This window comes from Anopheles nili, chromosome 2 (assembly GCF_943737925.1).
Source record: "Anopheles nili chromosome 2, idAnoNiliSN_F5_01, whole genome shotgun sequence".
Lineage (NCBI taxonomy): Eukaryota > Metazoa > Arthropoda > Insecta > Diptera > Culicidae > Anopheles > Anopheles nili.
This window is the reverse complement of record NC_071291.1, coordinates 21,075,448-21,096,851: the sequence shown is the minus strand read 5'-3', so window position 1 is coordinate 21,096,851 and position 21,404 is coordinate 21,075,448. Positions and strand designations below refer to the sequence as shown.

General features: G+C 44.8%; 1 protein-coding gene across 1 annotated transcript in view; it reads left to right on the top strand.

The window, feature by feature from the left end:
• Positions 1–321: 321 nt before the first annotated feature.
• The window catches only part of LOC128731673 (neural cell adhesion molecule 2), a 113,113-nt gene continuing 92,030 nt past the window's right edge, over positions 322–21,404 (top strand). The window contains exon 1 of the mRNA XM_053824809.1: positions 322–418. Coding sequence (XP_053680784.1) covers positions 322–418 — 97 coding nt within the window. The remainder of the gene's footprint in view (positions 419–21,404) is intronic.

The window sequence follows — 21,404 nt, the reverse complement described above, 5'->3', positions numbered from 1 at the left end:
TTCCACGGAAAAAGTTCGTACGTGGCGCGAGCGCACCCTAATGCACCACTCGCTGGCGGCAGTTTACCGGGAAACGGTGCACTCGCGGTGCCGGAAAGTGTGCTGCAAGTGCCTCCGGTGAGCCCGGTGAGAAAATCGGTAGTATCACTGCAGGTGCGATCGCGTTTGCGTCCGCGAGAAGCAACACGGTTCCGTGTGAAGCAAGCGTGCGAGAGAACGCGAGCGTGAGTGAGTGCAACAGAGAGATAGCAAAGGATGTGCGTCAAAGCGCGCCGCTGGTCAGCAGGACCTCGGCGAAGAGTGGTACAGAAACGGTCCGCGATGTTCCCGGCGATGTTCCTGCTGGTGGTGCTCGGATTGTCGACGACGGTGGCGACGGACGGGACGGCCAGCGGCAAGGACGGCGAATATGAAAACAGTAAGCTTTTCGGCTAAAATTCTCCAACCATCTCCGATTGTCGAGGGATTATTTTGCCAGCTTCCATAGAAACTAGAAGGTCACGCTGGTGCCCTCGGGCGGAACAGCACGCGGGCTATCTGATCGACGTCGTGCATATGGGATTGTGCTTCACGAGAGGGTTCGGTTGATTCGCTGGGTACTGCGTCGCAAGGGAAATTTATAATCTTGCCCCCATTCGGGGTTGTCCAGCGGCTCTTTGGGAATTTCGTGTTTCCGCTGCTAAGCCGATCGGCCAGCTTGAAAGCAGGCAGCGCCACGATGCGAAATAACCGACCTGAACCGGGGAGTCGTTTGCGTACGTAATGTAATAATGCAAAGTGGCCTGTTCCACTGTTGCCTACTCGTTCAACACACACACAAAAAAAAAACGGACCCTCCGTACAGAAGGGTGAGCGGCGAGTAATATCCTGCAGCCTCCCAGGGACAAGCCCTATTTAATTCCACTTGCGTTCTCGATTTCGTGTGTGCGTGCGCTCGAGAGCACTCTGCGGCAGCACGTTGCCCGGAAGCAACGATGGGAGGAAAAACGCGCGAGCGGTTCGGGTTTATTTCAATTTTTACAGCCCTCTGCGACTGGGCCAAAGGTCAACTCTTTTGCGACCATCGGTCGGATGCTGCCGGTCGAAATGTGCGTGTGTGACGCTGGGGCCCCATCACCCCTGGGGGGTGGCACACGGGCGTGTACGGGGTTTGCCGGGTCGGATTGGGAATGTAAATTTGGTGCCTATTCCGCACGGCCCGGATCGTCACGTGGTCGCTTCGGGAAGCGGAAGCAATCAACGGGAGCCGGTAACGTACGCCGTGCCGTGGTACGAAGCCATAAACCGGCTGATTCTAGTGCCCGTTTCGTACCCGGGGACCGTGCGCCGATTGAAATGAATCTCGTGAGCGTGATTGTCGGCGGGTGGCCGATCGTTGGTGACCGTTGTCAGGGCTTCACGTAATGGCCGTTATGCCATGATCCGATCCACACCAAAAAGCTCTCGCCCGGTGCATGGCTTGCTGGGGAGAGTGGCCCGCAAACGGCTTTTGGACCAGTTACCATGGTTACACCGTTGGGACGCAGCTTCGCAAAGCCAAAAGGGCACGGTGTGCTTTGGTGGTTCCGGAGCGGGCACCAAAAAATGGCCACGTACAGCCGAAAAGTATGAGAATGGAAAACGAATCCGAGCGTATAGGCTGGCCGGTAGTGCATCCTGCTGGAAAAGTATATAAAAACGGTTTACAGCATTAAAAGGAAAGCCGAAGCGTGGTCCCCTTTCCTGCCACCGAAACATGGCGCATACTTGCTCGACATTATGTATGCGTTACATTCATACGACCGAAGGTCCTTTTCGTCCGAAAAACAGTGGAAAAAGGGGCTGATAGGAGATTGCCTGTTCCGTATGCGCTGGTTGGGCGAGCGCTTCCTGAAAGCCACGTGCGGGCTGCTGAGCGTGCACAATGGCCGAGAGACTCGCAAAAAGGGGCAACAATGGGAAAAGTTGGCTCCCACGCTCCCTGGACCAACCTCCAAGGACCGCCTGCCGGAGCTCTGCGAGTGCTCGACGATCGCAGACCACTGATTAAAACAATTGGATTATTGCGCCTCGGGACCCGGGAAGGGTGGATCCAGAGAGCCCCCGGGGCCACAAGGATGCCCACAGCGGAAGTAGTTAGGATTCACTTTTGTCCTGCTATGCCCTCCTGCTATGGGGAGCTGAACCGACTAGTTTCGTCGCCGGTGCGCAAATTCGAGGAGGTTCGCTCCGTGGGGTGGGAAGAATTTTTATGCCACCCTCTTGTCTCCTTGCTCCCGGACCGGAAGATACGGGCAGGGTTAGTTAGGATTGCAGCTACCCTCTCTCCTTCCAAGCAAAAAAAAAAAAAAAGAAAAAGCCCCACAAGAGTGGTAAAATGGGCAAATTTAATGCTCTTCGGTGCAGAATGAGCCGAGTGAGTCCGGGTCCGGGGGTTGAGAGATTGGTCTGGGATTCTTGTTTGTAGTAGGAAATTACTCGTATCCCATCCCTGCCACCGCTAAACCCGTCACCGCGTTCGGAGGCGCACTATTTCGTTTTGGGCCACGCCTCGGGCTGGATTTGCATGCATCGCTCTATCCTCCGGTATTAGGTGCGAGCGCTTCCGGTTTGGGGACCGTAATGAGTTGTAATAATGATGGTAACGAGCACGGTCTCCCGCCGACCGTCTGGAGGCGCCATCCAACGATCTGCAATCGGTGTTTTCAAGAGGGCGAGCGCCACAGAACCGTCCGACAAAACTGGACCCAGTTCCGCTCGACCGGAAAGATATGGCGATGGTCCATCGCCACCCTTCTGGAGCTCGTTCACGTGTGGGGTGGTGAGTGAGGGTGACCGAAAAGTGAGACATTGTTTGCTGCCCCTGCCAGAGGCTGGCTGACGTGGCCAGCTTGTGTGTGTGTGTGTGGCGTGTTCGTGTTTGGTTTAACTTTTCGATTTAATCGCACTACTGCCGCTGCATTTGTGTTGTTTCCGTCACCGGCTTCCGTGCTGGGTGGGATGAACATTCTACGTGTAAAGGCAAATTTACTTATGTTGGCATACGGCGCTTGTTGTAGATGCATTTATGAATTATTTACAGTTCGATTTGTTAGTAATTAAGCCATTTTAAACGCTGTGTTCGTGTCCAATGGTATCCCTGTACATTGTATGCGCACTGCTCGGTGATTGGAGATAGAATTCTCTTTACGCAACGCCTCACCCAAGCTGGTGGAAACCTGCTTCGCCAACAACCGAAGGGAGGTTTTATTGCGGTCGATAAATATACCTTTAAAAATTCATAATACTTCTGCGTGCCGGGGCCGTGTTGATTGATGGCTGTTCTAGCCGGTTTGGTTCACCCGGAACTGGCTCCCGTTGGCACCCGGGTTGTGTCGAGTTGCTAGCTTCCTTCTTCCTGGGTCCTTTTCCCCTGCTGGCCCGCGCGCCAAGGCATCAATCAAAACCGTAAATGTTGCTTTCATACCATCATCAGCGCCCGGGTTTCGATGAAAAATGTAAAAATGAGTAGCTTATCCAACTTTTCTCTGCCGCTGTAGATTCCGTACGTTTCTACCGGTGGTGGGGCGGCGTGAGGGTGAAGCCTAATTTTCACGAAACACGAGCACCGGTGAGGAATTTGCCGCCCAGCTCTCCGAGGTCCGAGAATGCTAAACGAGAAAAGTTTCGTCCGATTTCGCTTGCCCGCTTGTTCCCGAGTTTTACGTGCATTGTTGCCCCCGATGGTGGGTGAAAATAGAGACCGAGAGCGAAAATGTGGAATTTTGGATAAAATAATAATGATTACTTATTCCACTCGGCAGCTAGTTTGTGTCCCATTTTTTATTCCGGCGTTTTTTTTTGTTGAATTTCTCACTCTCTGCCCACGAGCGACGTCAGTTTTTGGTGCACCACGTAGCATAATGCCGTGCCCTTAGGCTCCTGACCCCAGTGTCCTAGATATTTGACCGGTCGGTTGTGCAGGTTCGCTTGGGCTGGGCTCCTTTTTTTATTCTTGATCCACTTCGCTACAGTCATTCGATGTGTTTCGGGCTTTTTGTTCTGCTTCATTTTTCTTTTTGCTAAAGGAAAACTTTTCCCGCCCGACATGCGGACCGAACGGGAGGACTAACGGAACGTGTTCCGGCCGTGGTCGGTAGCATAGTGAGGCACGTCCAACAAATGGCACGAACAAATTTGAATATTTTCCCAAACTGCCCGGTGCTTGGGGCGTACATTTGCTTGTTAATAAATGTTGTTTCCCGCCTGAGCGCTTCCGCTCCGTCGTCCCAGGCACTAGAGCGAAGTCGCGTCCTGTCTGTGGAGCGCGTAAGGGCAAGGTCAAGGGAGTTGTTCCTCGGAGTCTTTCGTCCGGGTGAGCGATGAAATATCGCTCAGCAATCCCGTCGAGGGCTTTTCGGTTGGCTATGGTCGATTGATGATAATTTGTGTGCGGACTGGAGCACTGTTCACCGCCCTAGCCGATATTAATGTGCTGTAATTATCGTTTCGGCTAGCCCGTGGTGAGGAATGGTAAAAAATCCACTCATCATTCATTGCTGTGAAACGGAAACGCACAGGAAACGGATTCCGAGCTTTTGGTGTGTGGTGGTGAACGAAAAAAAAAATCCTTTTTTCACAAGCACAAATTTTCGTTTTTTATAATTAAATATTGCTCGGTACTGCTCTGAGTATTTTGTTATGCCTTGCCAAGTTGGTTATACATTTTAAGAAGCAAATATGACTAAGGAGTGGTTGCAACAAATTATTAGTTATAGTACTGTCATCATCATATTTTTCAAGTTCATATCACCCAAGTAAAATCGAAATAAGGTTTGAACTGGGAGAAAACAACCATAGTTTTTGGATGCAAGAAGAAAATCCCAATCGTTCTGTTATCTTTGACGAGAACATTAAAACAACGAACCACGAATGCTGAATTTAAATATTCAAATTTAACGTAATGTGTTGTTTTAACTGATTTCCATTCATTATAATTTGCACTACTACAAGCAGTAGACAACAATACGACCTTAACGAGGCAGATACTGATTGCATTGTGACTTTGACGTCGTTTTTAAAAGCTGTCGTGGGTGACTACGTATAATTTTTATCCTCTGCATTATGTGTGACATAATGGTACAATGTTGAGGGGGTTTAGTATTTGTTTCGCCACTTTATAATAACCCAAAGCCTATTATTGTGGATTATGTAGGTATGTCAACCGACAACTGAGTGGTGTATTCAAAAGCACGGTGTATGAACAAATAAAACACAAAAGAAAACATATCATTTGCAGCACAGCTTTAATTATTATCCCCTTGTCTTCATGATTCCTCTGAAACAACGCTGCACTTGCTGCTGCTATTTGTTTGCAAAAAATCAAATAAAATCTTTCATCAAATTAGTGTTTAATAAGAAGATAGAATTTAAACACCTTATGTCGATCCCAAACGATTTTAAACGATTCAAACGCTAAACGATAGATGCATTTGTGGATTTAGTAGGCAAATATTGGGCATTGTTTGGTGTGTGATTTTTCCGTTTTCGCATGCCCAAATTTTCTCAGTTCAAACTTGTGTCTAAAGTCCAGATACAGTTGTCTGTAGCCAAGATTACTACTCTCCAGATTTTGTGTCTACAGCTGCTAATCTCCTCACCATTTGCGCTGTCGCGGAGGTGTAGCTCGAACGTAACCATCAGTATAATTATATGTCAGGCGTGATTGCAAAAATTGGCTGCCGAAACCCAGCCGAGGGTTTAATGAAATCCCTCACGAGGCTACCGGGCGGCTGCGTATGTTCGAGCTAATGAACTTAACCCAGCCCATCCGCAGCGTGACGGTGGCGTGACGCAATAAAACGCCCATAAAGTACAAAACCTCGCCAATTTCCGTTCCCCGTGGCGCGGATTAACGCCCGGAGCGCATCAGAGCAGGCCGGAAAATGTGTCTTCGGGAGCCCGGGTTGCGTCGGATTTTCCGCAGCCAATAACGAGCGATGAAAGGCTGCGGTATGCTTGGCGTGGAAAGCATCTCTCCTCGCAGTTTCTTGCCCGATTTTCTGCCCCACCGTTGCAGGACAAAAAAAAATGTTTCCATTGCCGTTGTTGTTTGGGTTTTTTCATTCCATTTATTCTCCACCTCTGGATGTCAGTCTTGGTAACGCTTCGAGCTGGTTGCCGCAGGAAATCGACCCAATCTAACGGGTTCTGCCCCATCAAGTGATGTCTGGGGTGACTTAGCTAACCTTTAAACTTTTTGCACGGGGCTTACCGTGCGTTTGTTTTACATATACTCCGGTTGCGGTGCCCTTTCGAGAAGCCAACCCCGGAACTTGCCAGGAGGTCATAAAAGCGACACCCACCGTTGGGTGATGTGGCGCAGCACCATCTCGGGTTGGGCTCGGAACCATTGTTCCGAGATGGTGTCTTTTCGTGCAGCGCACTCGTGTCGATCAGGGACGAGCCGTGAACGAGTCAACTTTTCATACTTACCTGTGCACCTTTTTCTCGAGGGATTAATGGGAGGTGATGAAGGTGTAGCTAATTTAGCAACAGCGGATGGGATTTTGGGTGTCAAGTGAAGGCACACGCTTGTTACTGAGGTCGCACTCAGGGATTATCGATAATGAGAGCTCTGCAGTGTAAAAAACTGTAATAATTTCAAGTCTCACGAGCGTTTTCGATTCGGGAAGCCGAGCTTTTATGGGGGAAAATGAAATTTTCAAATCATACTTATGTTATAAATCCATTATTTTTGTGAAATTTTTGTATGAATGATTCGTTTGTTTGTTTTTTATCTACAGATTACTGACATTGAAAGTATTTGAAAACATTTTGTTTTGCATTATCATATCCTTTTCATTTTTTATCTTCATTTTCGTTCAGCAGAACAATAAAGTGTTATAACAGTGCTCATTATTATTTTTCCGATCCAATTCGTATCCTATATTTGCATTCTGTTTGAAGAATAGTGACAAATCCTGTAAAACGAAAAAAATGGGCACCTTTCTCTTAGTGCTCTTTACAGAATTTGCAACGTTTTTTTCCCTGTTTAGCGCACATTTCCATGCTATGTCTTCCGTTTGCCTCGAGGCTCGTTTTGCTTGTCGTTGTGCGCCGGAGTTATCCGACAACTGAAATGATTATGACGATTGTAAAACTTTCCATCGATGTTTGCGCAGAGGTTTGCAGAGGTTTGGACGACCCAAGGAGGCTGAAAAGGGGGTGCCCATCCAGCCATTGACACGTTCGAGCGCGACACAGCACGGAGCTTTTCCGGTAGGCAAATATCACAGCGTAAAGCGGCGGTCGGCCATTTTCATTGGCTTAGCAAGGCAAACCGGAGCCAATTCGGTTAGCTGCCTTACCCGGCTGAACGCAAAACCACCATTTGGTACCGGCTCGGTCGGGTGTGATTGTTAATCCGAATGGATTTGTCCTGCAAGGGGTGCCGCTTTTTGTGCCACCACCGTCGTGTTTGACTTTTGCTGGCTTCTGATCTGTCCTGGCACGACCCGAGGCTTAGGATTGATGTTCCGGCTACGGACCGGCAACATCCGTCGGCTTTGTACAGGCTTTGCGAAGCCGTGGGATTGATGCGGATCGTTCGGCGGGAGATGAATCCTTCGGTGGAGGCTTTCCAACCCAACCGACGGTTGGCTGTCGGTTGTTAGTCAATCGTTTGATTTTTATATAACGTTAAGAAGATTAATCTCGTGCGCTGGTGTTGGGTCGCAGATGTGCCTATTTGCAGTGAGGGGGATTAAATAGTTCCCCGTTTCTCGTACTTTGTTAGTCGCGCGCAACCACGAGGCACCGGTTTGGAGTATTTGAGCGATCGATTTTGTTGTTGTTGTTGTTGCGTCAGCTGCACTACATGACGACCGCAAACCCCGAAGCGGGGATTTCTCCCTCAAAAGCCTGATCATGCTCTACTCCGCATACGTGCTACGCAAACCACGGCACCCGTTTATGCTAATATTCAACTGCATTGGCACAGTTTTTTTTGCTCTCCATGCGAGCAACGATCGGAACGATAGCCTTAAGCGACTCGGTGTTTCGATGAAGTGAAGGGAGCTTCAGCGATGAGAGAAGAAGTACAACCGCTCGAAAAAGTCGACGCTGATCGAACCGCAGAATAAATGAGCTAGAAGGGAAGGACCAATGGTGGTTGCGGTTTGCGTTGGAAAGTTTTTTTCCAGAGACTCTTTCCAGTATTTGGTGTTCTAATCTCATGCTTTGAATTTTCTTCTCCGGACAAGAGTCATGCATCCGTTGGATTTGTCGGTGCCGGCGAGAGAAAAAAGCTACTTCAATGCCTTAATTTGGATTTGTCGCAAAAGGCGAATATCGATAAAATCTTGCAATGAATTACTCAACTATTCCTGGTGGAGTTTTGTTGTAGTAATGTGTCAACCTACAAAAATGTTTAGTACTCCAACATTCATGATATTGTCACTAGTTAGTTAGAAGTATTAAGTAGTCAGAAAATAATAATATCGTCATTTTGTCAAACTACGCATATTGAAATCCGTTAGTCGAGCTGCTGCATTGTTTTGTAAACGATAAAGCTTTGGCTCATGGAAATGAATTAAACTAATAATTGTTCTCACATATATTTTCCCAAGTAAGTACTACGTTTTGCTTGAATAAAATTGAGGCAAATCTTCGTTTTCTGTTAAAATATTAAGAGGCAATAAAAAACATAATTTAAGCCATGGTTAGAAATGTTGATCTTTTCTGATCATGTGTTTTCTAATAGTGATATTTTTATATTGTCTGCTTCAATCTAGTGCAAAATTAGTTTTTATGTTACCCTCTTTAATTTACGACTGCTTTATGTTTTGAGCTGCGTACTTTTCTAACGACACTTTTTTTGTGTCCATCCCATATGTTTCTTTTGAATATGCAATGGCATATTTATTGGGTGTTGATGCACAGAAATTTGATTCCTGTTTAACATTATTTACCCTTTGCATTTAAATTTTATTAAATAAAGCTTCAAACCAGACACTTCTCGAATTCCATTCTTTTCTAAAGCTACCTCTTTCTTTCGTATTTTTTGAATATTTTGAGTAACAAAGAGCCCACGTTGTTCATTCTAGAACACGTGCGCGTGTCACGTGGAGCGAGTTATCCTAGGCAGCTAGTTAGGATGGTACTCTGGAAGCCACGGACCACCGTTGCGTGACACAATTTCGCTCAAGCCCAACAGTTGTTGCGCGTCCTAGTGAATGCTTTACTCAGTTCGTGATTGCACGTTTTTTCGACTCGGTCACTAAGGTTGCACCGACGCGCGGTGCATGATGGTTTTTGGGGATACATCAACCCAAACGGTGCATGGTTTTTCATGCGGCTTTAGGGTAAAGAGCAGGGACCAGGTTGGGCTTGCTGGCTGGCTAGGTGGTTAGCATATTTTGTCTAATGCAAACCCAAATTTAGCCACGATATGCTTTGGGTGCCATACGATAGTCACTGTACCAACGTAGACCGTTGATTGGGCAGTGGGAGGCATACGTGCCTCCATAGTGAGCACTGTTATGCGTAATGAAGTTCGCTGAACTATACTTGGGGCGACTTGGTAGGTAGACGTATTTTCCAATGATAGATATTGCGCTGATATTCAACTGGTCTGAACTGGCAACAATAAAACTATTTATCAAATGTTGTTTGCGTAAACGGGATGATAAGCAAAATATAGATAAGAGAATTAATCAAATGCATTTTTCTTGTTACAAATATGTTTTCATGTTGCTTTTATAATATGTGAATAATGTTGATTCGAATTGTCAAAAATACCCCTATTCTGTAAAGTTTTTCTTTTTGAGCTACAGTTTTTAATTGCGTTATCTGTTCTCTTTTTTTAATTTTATATGCCTATGTCAACTCATGAAATTTATAATACAATATCCAAATTTCTAGTATCCTACATGTTTGCGTGCTTTGGTTTGCCAATTGAGCTCGATGAGTATGTTTCTCAATATATTCTGAACTAATTTGCTTCATAGTTGGGTGGCAGTTACGCAAAAATGGCATAGTTCTGAGTAATCTCGCAAAGCGCTCTCAGTTAACTTCCACACTTAACCCAAATTTCTGCCCCCTGTACGACGTCGCATGCGTCCATCCTAATTAATTAGTAAATTAAATCATCCCGACGGAGCCTCGCTCGCGTAAACCATGATCCCTCAAACAAACCTCCCAAAACAGCTAGCCTTTATGTTCCTGCACACTCACACACACGAGCGTCTGCTTCTCAGCGACCAATGTCCCGAAAGGATGCCAATGTTAGGGATGGGGATGAGTTTTAGAGTTGGGTGCTACACTCCAGCATATATGTCCGTCCGTTTGACCTTCGATGAGCTGTGCGGCTGACATGTGTGTGGTTGGCTGACCACAAATTAACTACACCAGTACCGGGTGGCAACTATATTATGTGTACAAAAGTTTGAACTGTAAGTTGGGATGCCTTTTCTGTGCGCTCCGCCTATTTCTGTCTCCCTTATCATACGCCCTGCCGTCGATTGCTTCTGGAATTTTTTATCAAAAAATGTAATTTGAACGACGGGAGAGTTTTCGCATTATCAACAGGGGTCGGTTGTTTTAATGGTTCAGTGTAACACATTCGGTTGCTGGATGGAGATGACTTTAGTATGTATGAAATAAATAAAAAGTTATTACAATAGATTTTAAATTTGCATTTTAAGAATAGCATAACAATAAGAGCAACGATAGAAACAACGTTAGCCTTATTTGGTTCCTATACACTAGAGAAAAATGATACGTTTTTAGTAATTCCAATACACTCCAATTGCCACGACTAAAATACACAACCTTTGAGGAAAGTCAAACAACAAAATAGTCGAAAAAATAACTTACTTTCCACCGATATTATCAAGCCTCAACAGGACATGCTGTAAACTAAATGAGAAAAAATGCCATCCCGACAGCCTTATCGATGGAACGAAGTTGACAGTCTTCCGGTGCCCTTGTGCGGCGTATATTTGGCTGGCTCGACAAGAGCTCGTGTTCGTCTGGTTTCTTCCTACGGCCGAGTTCGTTCTTCAAACTCAAAGTTTTCCTACTGTCACGAGCGGCGCAAGAATAACAACGACGGAACTAGAAAAAAAAATTGAACGAAATAGAATAAAACCAGGAATAAAAAACTCACATCCACTGCCCGAAGTACCGTCCACAGTGACCATGACGGGGATAAAGATGCGATACAAGATTAAGAACAACAGCCCAAAGTGTCTCGTTCTCCTCACGGTTGGAGTGCTCGGTATTCGACGTGGCTTAAGGAATGGATGGAATGACGCTCTTTGGTGGCGGGTTTGCGCTTGCGGGAATAAACTGTTCAGCTTCAGCAGTAGAAGGAGTAGTTTTGCCTTCTGCTTTTCACTTATATTTCGTCCCTCTGGTCGATCGTTTGTGGAGATCGGGACGATGGAGACAGCCATTGTTGGCGTCCTTTAACTCTTCGGCATCGATGGATGGTGTTGTCTGGTTACTTACGAACTGCTCGGTGCATTCGATCGATACTTCAAAGAGACAACTTCATACACCTTTCCAGCCCGGCTTGAATGGAGGCCTCTTGCAGAATTTTTAAAGTAATTTTTTTGGCCAAGGTCAAACATTATTTTTTAAACACAACTCTTTTTGAGATTTTGTTAACTTGAGGGACTTTTCAGTACTCTCAGGAGTCTCATTTGATTGAACAAGTGTAAGTTGTAGTGAAGTTTTAGACAAAACAATAAGATATAGTGAAATGAAGGTTTTGATGCTTAATGTATTCATGATTGTGATGAATGTGATTAACCCTATTGTAGTGTAGATGCTGATGACCCATTATGATTTTTATAAACTTGTTTCTTTAATATTTTCGTTTTGTTTACTTTATTTTTGTTCACTTTGATGTTTTGATGGATTATTAATGAAGACATAATATACTTAAAAAAATTGTTTTCTATATCATGTACAGGAAAGCATCTATATTTCACAAATCAAACTGGTTTTGAAATTTCACTCTTGGCTTATTTTGGTTTGTGCATCGGGTTTATTTTTTCTCCCCTTGCAAGAAAGGCTAGAAACACCACTTTGAGGTTCGAAGTTTCTTGTGTTATGGTGTGTTGGGAATTATGTGCTTTTTTGTGCTTGTATTTTTTGTGCTTCAGCACCGATAACATCGTAAAGGGATTTCGTGGATGCGAGCAGTATTGTAAACGTTTCGGTTGGGTTTCAAACGATTTAAGCGCCACCAAGGATTGAAGATGCGGTGCTGTAACTGGCAGTGCTTTTATGGTTGTTCTTCCCAACTCTGCAAAAGCACAGAGAAGAAAGTTTCATACACTGCTCCAGAAAAAAGGGTGCGATAGAAGTTTTAGCTGTAAATATTGTACGCCTGCCAATAGCAAACACTCCAAACAAGTTTGGTAGTTCGAGAAAGGATTCGATATGTGGGTATTAATAGATCTCGATATAAATGTGTCAATATACATTCGTTAAATTGTAACTCTATTGATTTAAAAAGTGTGATTAAAAAAAAGTTATCAGCCAGAACTGTGAACAAACGAATGGGATATGACAACAGGATGAGAAACAGTATGCGGTATACTCGTCGACAGAACTGTTGGGTTTGCGATTCGGTACCATCTTTCTTCCCGAAAGCAAGCGCGGGTGACGAGAAATCAACTTGTCAACGGCTTTTAGCGGCATTCTTCGCCAAGGTTGCCATGTCAGGCCATAGCAGATATTACTTTAAATATTTGTTCAAACTCTTCCTTGCGCGCTCCTATGCGTAGGGAGTGTATAAAATGATAATTTTAATTCCCTGGCCGTGGACGTAACGTGGTTGTACGATAAACCCGCTTGTTGTGGAGCAGAGGTGCTCGAGCAACTAGGGAAGGGCAGCTTGCTCAGCCACAAAAGTTTGGGCGAATCTCGCGAACTGTCCAAAAGTCGCTGCTAAGTAGTTCAATAAAAATAAACAAACTTTGTCAGCGAGTACGTTATCGTACGTTCAGCTGACGATCGCGCCTTCGTCGCCTTTTGCTTCTGCTAGTGAGCATGGCATGGAGAAAAAAGCAGTGGAAAAGAGAGAAAGTGAGAGAAAGAAATGGAGTGAAGGAAAGAAAACGTGGCAGAGACCGAAAAATAATGTTATACAGCAGAAGAAAGAATCTTTCGACGAAACTGGAACGGAAATTCGCACAAACTTTTTGCCATATCAATGATCACCTCTCGGCGTTGACCATGAAGTGCTCAGTCGCAGCACAGGATCGAGGAACCTAACGGAGGAAGTATGGGTTTTGTCTAAGCCAATATCATCTCCTTCCACTGTAAAATGAAAAAAAAAACCATTGTCCTTGAAAGTTCTCGCAACCGCCACCAATGGAAGTACGTCTTGTTTACATGGTTTCATAATTCGCCGAAATTAATATGAGCTTTCGTGCCACACGATTCGCGATTTTGTGCTGCTGTCCAGTGTAGATGGGGTGGTGCGAAATGCGAGCAGCGACTCATCTTTCGCTACATCTTTTCATGGCGCTGGAAAATCGTTGCCTCGACGTGTTGGGCCAATTTTTCGTTGGGGGATACGCTTTCGCAGACAAAAAGCAAACGCCTACTAGAAGACGTTCTTTTCTCACGACAGAGACTCGTTCGGTGAATCGCTTATTATGTTGCTTGCAAACACAACGCCATCTGGAAAAGTGCCCTCTTTAGCACCGTTCAGTGTGCCGGTGTGCGTCAGTCGTGGGTCTTTTCCAGAGCTCCTGCTCAGTCATGGTTTATGCGCAAATATATGTTGGCGAGGTAAACGTTTACACTGAGTACCCCCGAGTGAGTCCTCGCTGAACGGCATTGTGGCACTTTCTCTAGGTGTGCATGTAAAATAAGCATCTACATGGTGGGGCAGCTCTCGGCTCTAATGTCTAAAATTTACCTTCCGCGCGTGGATGGCTCAGTTCAGAGGTTCGTAATATTCAACTCAATGAGGGAAAGTTCTAATGAGTTCGTAGAAATCTGACTCCAAGATTTCGAAGTGGGCTCTCGTCATAACAAACTGGCACGTGATATCTCCACATAATATGACAAATTCAATTACGTTTGGTTGAATTGCAAATTGCACTGTAGAATATGTCTACTCGTACCGGCATGCGAGTAATTTTGAGCAGTGCGTCAAGTAATCATTAAATTAGTGTTTTCTTCTATTTTATCAATCAAAATCAATATCGATCAATTTAGTTTTATTGAAACATCAAATATCTTATACGTGGATACGATGATGATAACGTAGTGCAATGTTTATTAAAAAAATATTGGTTTTTCTACGAAATCATTTTTTAAATGGATATGTATATATTCTATTTGAGATACATGAATGTTAAGCTCATCACTCGTGCACACACAACCATACGAAGCAAAGTGTACCAATTCATGGACCGGAAGCATTTAGCATATTGTGAAAAAATGTTTCTACGATTCATTCAACTCCACCTTCTCCGAAATAATGAAAAGCTTCTTATTCATTAGTAGGGCTGCCTGCATGTGCAAGAATGTAGAGGAAAGTTGAAGAAAATGCTATTACTTTTCTACATGCTATGATTTTTTTGAGTGATAGAGTTATCAAGACAAGAAGAAAGCAAAAAAGCCATCGAACGTCGGTGTGGGTTTCAATTATGTTTCATAGCTACCGCTGACGGTGGAAATATGTGACGCTAGTTCGAAAGTTGATGTAAATTACGGACCCATTCCATCCGGAGCGGCGGAAACGATGTAGTGGATAGAAGAAACTTTCTTTTTCTCTTTCGACTCGAGGCGAAAGGGGAATAATTCATTTTAGTGGCGCTTTTTGTCATCCCGGTGCAGGGAAGAGCTGGTGACCCTAGAAAGTGGCAAACTGAGAAAGAAAATTAAAAGAATATCCTGCAAACAAAGTCAAGGTTCCACGCTGGCATCCTTCTGGGGTTTGCGTGAGTGGAGAGACATAAAAAAGAGTTGGAAAACGGAATGCAAGGAAGTGCTTTTCTGAAGCTGCATCCCACAAGGCGAAGATGCTGACGATGACAAATAATTTTCCCATTTCGTCGCGCACCAGTACCTTCGCGGTGGTTTTCGTTCCATTCGTTTCTTTCGCGGCGCTGCGTGGCAAGGAGGTTTTCTGCAGTATTCTGCGTCGAAGGTGCAAGATGCAGAAGTGTACGGAGGAGTGTCAGTCAAGGTGACGGAGGTAAATAAGTTCGTAATAATTATTTTCCCACCCACGGAAACCACGCCTGCGTTTTGCCACTTATGCACTCGGTGTGCCAAAGGATATCTCAAGTCAATTTAAAGCGTAAAGGAGGGCGTCCAACTGAGATAACATTCCTTCTCCACAAAGACAATGCATCGCCTAGACGAGGCAAAAAAATAACGACGAGGCACGGGATAAGAGAGGATCTCGAAGAAGGCTATTCACAACTGCGCAGGGCCATATTCGTAACGCTCGTTAAGACGCTTCGGATGGAAAGCTCCGTAAAGTCTTCTCGGTATTCGAGCAAACCCGTGCCATTTTATTTGTTAGTGCCGCACCGCACTCTTTTCTCTTTCCCAAATTCCCACGCTCTTCCGCCAACAACGGGACGATGGTTGCGTTCTTTGTCCTGCAGATGCAGATATGCGATCGGAATTGCAATGCCTGGGGGGTGCATAGTATGTGGCGAAGTCATGTGTAAGCCAGCCCTGTTCGATCATCGAGTGGTTTTTGCTGCTTCTGTTTGTAACATTGAGAGGTCGGTTGGTCCTTCGCAGTTGCTTTTCGACTACAAAACCCGCCTCGTAATGAACCGTACAGGTTTAACGCTTTAAAGTGGTCGATTTTAAAGAGAGAGAGAAAGAGAGTGTTTTGATTTATATCCCACGTAGCTGACAATTTGTGCCCGGTACTCGCCACCCAGGGTCATTTTTCCGTTCGTTTTATTCTCCGCTTTCATGCTTCTCGTCTTCCCATCTTTCAACATCATCGTTTACGCTCGACTATAAATCGCTCCTAGCAGGAAGGATGCAAGAAAACAACCGGTCGCGAACAGATAACAACGTAGTGGCTCTCCGCCAAACCAGCAGGTGACTTGAGATCTTCCAAACACCCACCACATCATAAACGTTGGCCTGGCTGGGTCGGGTCATAAAACCGTTGCACGTTTGAGCCATATTTTGACACAATCATCTCGCAGCTCACCCTTTTCCTTCTTTTTTACTTTCTGTATCTTTCTATTTTTTCACTTTTTTCACTGCTTCTATTTATGGTGTATGTTTTACAGCCTTTTGGGGGGGAGGGTAGCTACCAGGGTTGATTCACGTGGGCTTCTGAATCGTACTGCCGATTCGTTATGACGATAGCGGGCACCCGTAGAGAAAAGTGCTCTATTTCGTATACGGATAATCTTTAAAAATGAAAACTAAAGCAAAAGTTGCAATCACATATCATGCAAATGTGTCTCCATCGACGAATGGTTAGCTTCTGGAATGCTTCATACAGTGGAAATGTAGAATTGAATATGCTGAAAAGAACAAGCACAGGACTGATGCTTGCTACGTGAATTATCACATTCAGCTGGAAGCTCTTGAAACGAATTCAATTGCCGGTTCATCGAGGCATGAGTGAATTATGAACTGTTTCTGCTGTAATTTTCTTTATTTGCTAATGCTGTTTCGTCCGGAAAAGCGAGTGAGTATTTTCATAGTGCATGGTCGAATCTTTTGGAAGTGTTTAATTAAAATAGTTTCAAATATGGTTTCATGTCACGAAGGTTTTTTTTTTAAATTTTGTTTCAAATATAAATATTACATTGCCTTGGTTGGAACTCTTTTCGGTTGATTAAATTAAAAAAGAGGAGCCCTTCAATTTTGTTTTAACAACTTTTTCAGCCTGAGTCCAATGCGAGCTGGGCGGGTTGTAGGAGGCTTCAAAAACATAGCACAGCATAATTGCTGGTTTGGTCTTCAGCGAGTAGAAGCTTGAACTGGAAACAATTTTTTGTAGCTGTTAGTTTGGCTCGTTCGTTCGGGAAGTTGGTTTTTGTTCACTCACGACTCGGTCGCTCGTTGGATCGAATTGCTCGGCATGAATTAAAACCGACAATGAACGCTCCAGCTTTTCACTCGATTGCGCCCTCGCCAGCGGGCTCTGTTGGAAAGCACTGGTTCCATAATTCCATCGTTTTTATGATGGAGCGTGGAGCCTGTTAGCGGTGGGAGTTTTTTTCGCTCCCTTCACTCACTTTACGGAGCTAATTTTTACGTCCCGTGTGTCGAGTGTGTTTCTTTTGCCCCTTCCGTTAGGTTAGGGTTTGTGATGCCTGCGTTGCGTCACAGGTACGAATGAACGGAGGGAAGCACATGCGAATCGAAATCCTCGCGTCCCAAGCACGTCGCTTCCTGTTCGCTGGGTGGAGCGTTAAATTATGATCACTTCAGAAAATTGCTCCGTTCCTCCGGGTTCGAGTCACCCCAACAGAACGCCCCGAGGGGGTTCGTTCAGCGCTTGCAAGCAAAATGGCAAAATGGCGGAGAGATGGTGCAGTGTGAACAGTTTCATGAAGTTTAAAATTTACAACCAACGAAAAGCGTGAGCGTGGTAGAATTATTGACGAGTCTCTGGGGCTGCTTGCAGCCGCGCTTTTTCGTCGCGAATATGCAGACTTTTTTTCTTTCTCGTAACTATACGTCCTCGCGGTTGCTAAGCAGAAATTTTCATTTCACCTCCGCCACATCTACATGCTGGGGAGCGATTGTTTGGTTGGTGGAATTTTCATTACTTTGTCTGATCGCCACGTGGTCCGGTCATGTAAAGGGGGTTGCTTGAACTAACCACCCGGTCGATTTTTCGCCAGGGTTAAGTGAATTTTGCTTCCGTACCAATCGGGCAGCCAGGAGGAAAGTTGAAGCGGTTGTAAATATTTTATGGTAAATCCAAAAGCTTTTTGCTTGCGTAAAGGAAGAATTTTACCCTGCTCTGTGGAGCTCTCTGTCCGGTTGAAAATGATCCCGCCGAGACACGGGGTGTCTTTGTTTGCGATAGCGTCCAAGGAGTTGCTCTGCTTGCTTACTGCATGAAAAACTGCTGTTGTCGTCATCGCGCAAAGGATCTGCAGGGGAGTGCCACTGACTTACCGCGAGCGGACCAACGAAGCCGATGATGATGATGCGAAGGCTCCCGTTGCGCTATTCAAGAAAAAAAAACTCAAAAAAAAAATCTTAACCCGTTTTCAGGGGCTTGGACCACTATGTTTTTATTATGATTTTTTGCTACCGTTTCTTTTCTTTCACGAAAACACGTCGGTTCACTCTACTTTCCTGAGATGGTTTGAGTAGGAGGAAAATATGATGAATAAAAATAGCCATGCAAATGCAAGATCGAAAGCATAACTTTAGGGTCCGGTAACGCAGATGAAACAAATGAAGCGGTCGGTGGAGGGAAAGTAAGTAAAATGGATGCGGTTGGGTTGTGGTTGCGCTAATGGAATGAAAACTCGAAAGAAACCAGGAAGGACCGCAGCGGAACGAAATCCCGCCGATGCGCCAATGAACCAACGTTCACGCTTCCGTCAGTTTCCCTAACTCGCTAAACGGTGACCGTTGCCAGATTTGGCCCGCGAGTGCGCCGGTCCTTCTGGGACGGGTTTTTTTTGCACCGAGATGCCACTAGATCTGGGCAAGGTAAGTGCTTATCCCGTGCTCAAGAAGTCATTTGCACTAAGAGCTTTCAGCGTGTATAAGGAAGAAAACGTGAAAAAAAAGCAATGAGTTACGCTGAACCGGGACGAGGTGAATCGTGTGCTTTTACCACTAATAAAAAGAAACAAAACTTGACATGGAAAAGATTGAAAAAATCATCTTTGCTTGCAGCGAATAGATTTCTCATTGGGTTTATGAAGGTGTAAATGGTGTTGAGTAATTCGTTGGAAACTGTGTGTGCGCGATTACGCTCAGCACTACCATCTCTTTCGTTTCCTGCATTCAGTGCATCATGCATCATATTTCGCCAGGATAAACGATCCTCGGTGGATTCGCCTTTGGATCGGATCCAATTTTTTTTTCCTATACCCGTCAAAGTGGGTTGATGACGGTGATCTGCGATTTTTCTTCTACATTCGAGTGTTGGCTCCATACTGTAGAAAATCCTGATTTATCGCAGCATACGGAGAGTGGCGGCGATTGGATGGCGACACATTCATCATCGGATAAATCTAGCTTTCCAGCGACTCGGAAATAGTAGTTGCTGAGTGCTGCTCATACAGCTGAGATATTGCTTCTTGTATCGTTTTTTATCGAATAAATTATGGATACAATTTTCAAATTCTCTTCCTTCAATATGGGTTGATCCATTGGAACGGAATGGGGGAACCTGTGAGGGTGCATTTCATTGCGTCATATTCATGTTTAGTAATTGTTGTAGCTTAATGTGTGCATTAAGGATGGGTGAGTGAGTTAAGTAAGATTGTTTTAAGCTTTTATGACGAAATCATTTGATAAGAATGTCACATAACTTTGCACACATTTTAATGATGTTCGGAGATTTTTTTAAGTTTTAGTTAGAAAAAATAAAATATTATTTAAATCGAGAATGAAAGAATACTAATCTATATAATGTGTTTTTCTTTCTTTTCAGGTAAGCAACCTACTACACACAGTTACAATATATGTTGCGTTTCGAGTAAGCTCATATATTAGCAAAGGTTAATCATATAATCGCGACAGTCCTTAAAATCTATTTCAAATAAGAATATTCTATCTATAATACGTTCTTTTAGACAGCTATGAACGTTAGTAATTTCGTCCGTATTGTGCCTGAATTGCAGTTAAGAGTTGAATTATTTGAAACTGTTACTAATGAAACTATTCGAAAAGACCGATTGACCTTATGGAGTTAAAGATAAATATATTAAAATTGAGGATCCATCATTCTTTTTGGAAGAGTTTGCATATCTTGCAATCAGAATTTGAAACCACGATTTTAACATATTTTATATTATCTTTTAACTAAAAAAACTTTGATCTGAGTAAACTGTCAAAGCTGTCGTTCTGGTCATGCCGTTGTAGTGGAATACGTTCTCTTGTATTTGTTTGAATTTTGTGAAAATACCGGCATTTTCCTGTCAGCGACCGATTGGTGCATTAATTGTCAAAGGGTGTAAAAGCTCTGTTGATAGAGTTTTTGATGAGGTCGTAAAAAGTTTCAATAATCACTGATTACATTGATTTTTACGCGTGCGCGTTCCAACTCATTTGATACAGCTGGGCAAAAAGTGTACGGACAGGGTCATATCTTTTAGCGTGCGGTTCGTCAGCAGAATGGATCGGCGGAGTTTTATGCTTGTATCATATTTCCGCCGAACGGAGGATGCCGGATGGTGGTGAACAAAAATGTGGCAGTGTCAAATGTTTGCTGATTGACGTCCTTCAGCACAACGACCCAGCATCGTCCTTTTAATGGGCAACATTGTCGGCACCATCGGTTGGGCGAAGGGTGTAACCGTTTTTCTCTCTGTGACCAAGTCTATAGCCATTGTGCGGCAGGGTAGGGTCGAATTCTGTAATTAACCCAACGGGGACCACTGGTGTGGCTTGGCTATGTATCGAGTGGGACATGCACAAATTAGAACTTTGCCTTTATTTTGTGCTTTTTTGGTGCCCAAAGCGAAAGCCATCTGGTAAGGTCCTGTCAGGGATGGCACACAGTCGTAGAGGCAAACGGAATGTTAGGCGTCTTGGGCAAACGGTGGTGTGTGATAAAGTGTCCATTTAGGAGAAGAAATAGTGCCGGAAGAAAGACGAATGCGTCGCGTGCTAGGGGAGCCTTTTGGCGTAAAACGGCATGACATGGTATGACGGAAAAGGAAGCAACCAGAATTTGAGAGTGTGAGAAAGAGTGAAAAGGCGAACTGATAAAAAAAAAGAAGGTTGCCATAAAATGGCCCACTTTCCTGTCCAATTTTCACCACGAATGTTCATTAAGAGATGTGCTGGCATGCCTTGTGTCGAGCGTTCGCTACCTCGCGGAACGAAAGCTGAAAGGCAGTAATGATACCTAATGGAGACGCCCGGTGGCACGTAATGGAGACGCATGGTGGCGTTCGTTGTTCGGTGGTAATTAAACGCCTCCAGCGCGTCTTCGAAGGCGCTGCCAGCTCTTCCACCACGAAAGTGGTTCGGTAAAGGCAGCCACGAGCGACTACGCCGAACCCATTTGTCTTGGCCTTTTTCGGACCTGGCGTGCAAATTGCCCCGTCACGTGACGGACAGGTGTCAACATGTGATCTGAATCTGGGCAATCCGATAGCTGGTGTGGCAGTTGTCTCGTTCGGAATCGCTGACAGCGCTGACGGAGGAACGATTTGCCAGCTGGACGAGTGAACGGGTGCCGGCACGTTGCTTCCTGGCATGTTTACACTGGCTCCGCTTTTCCA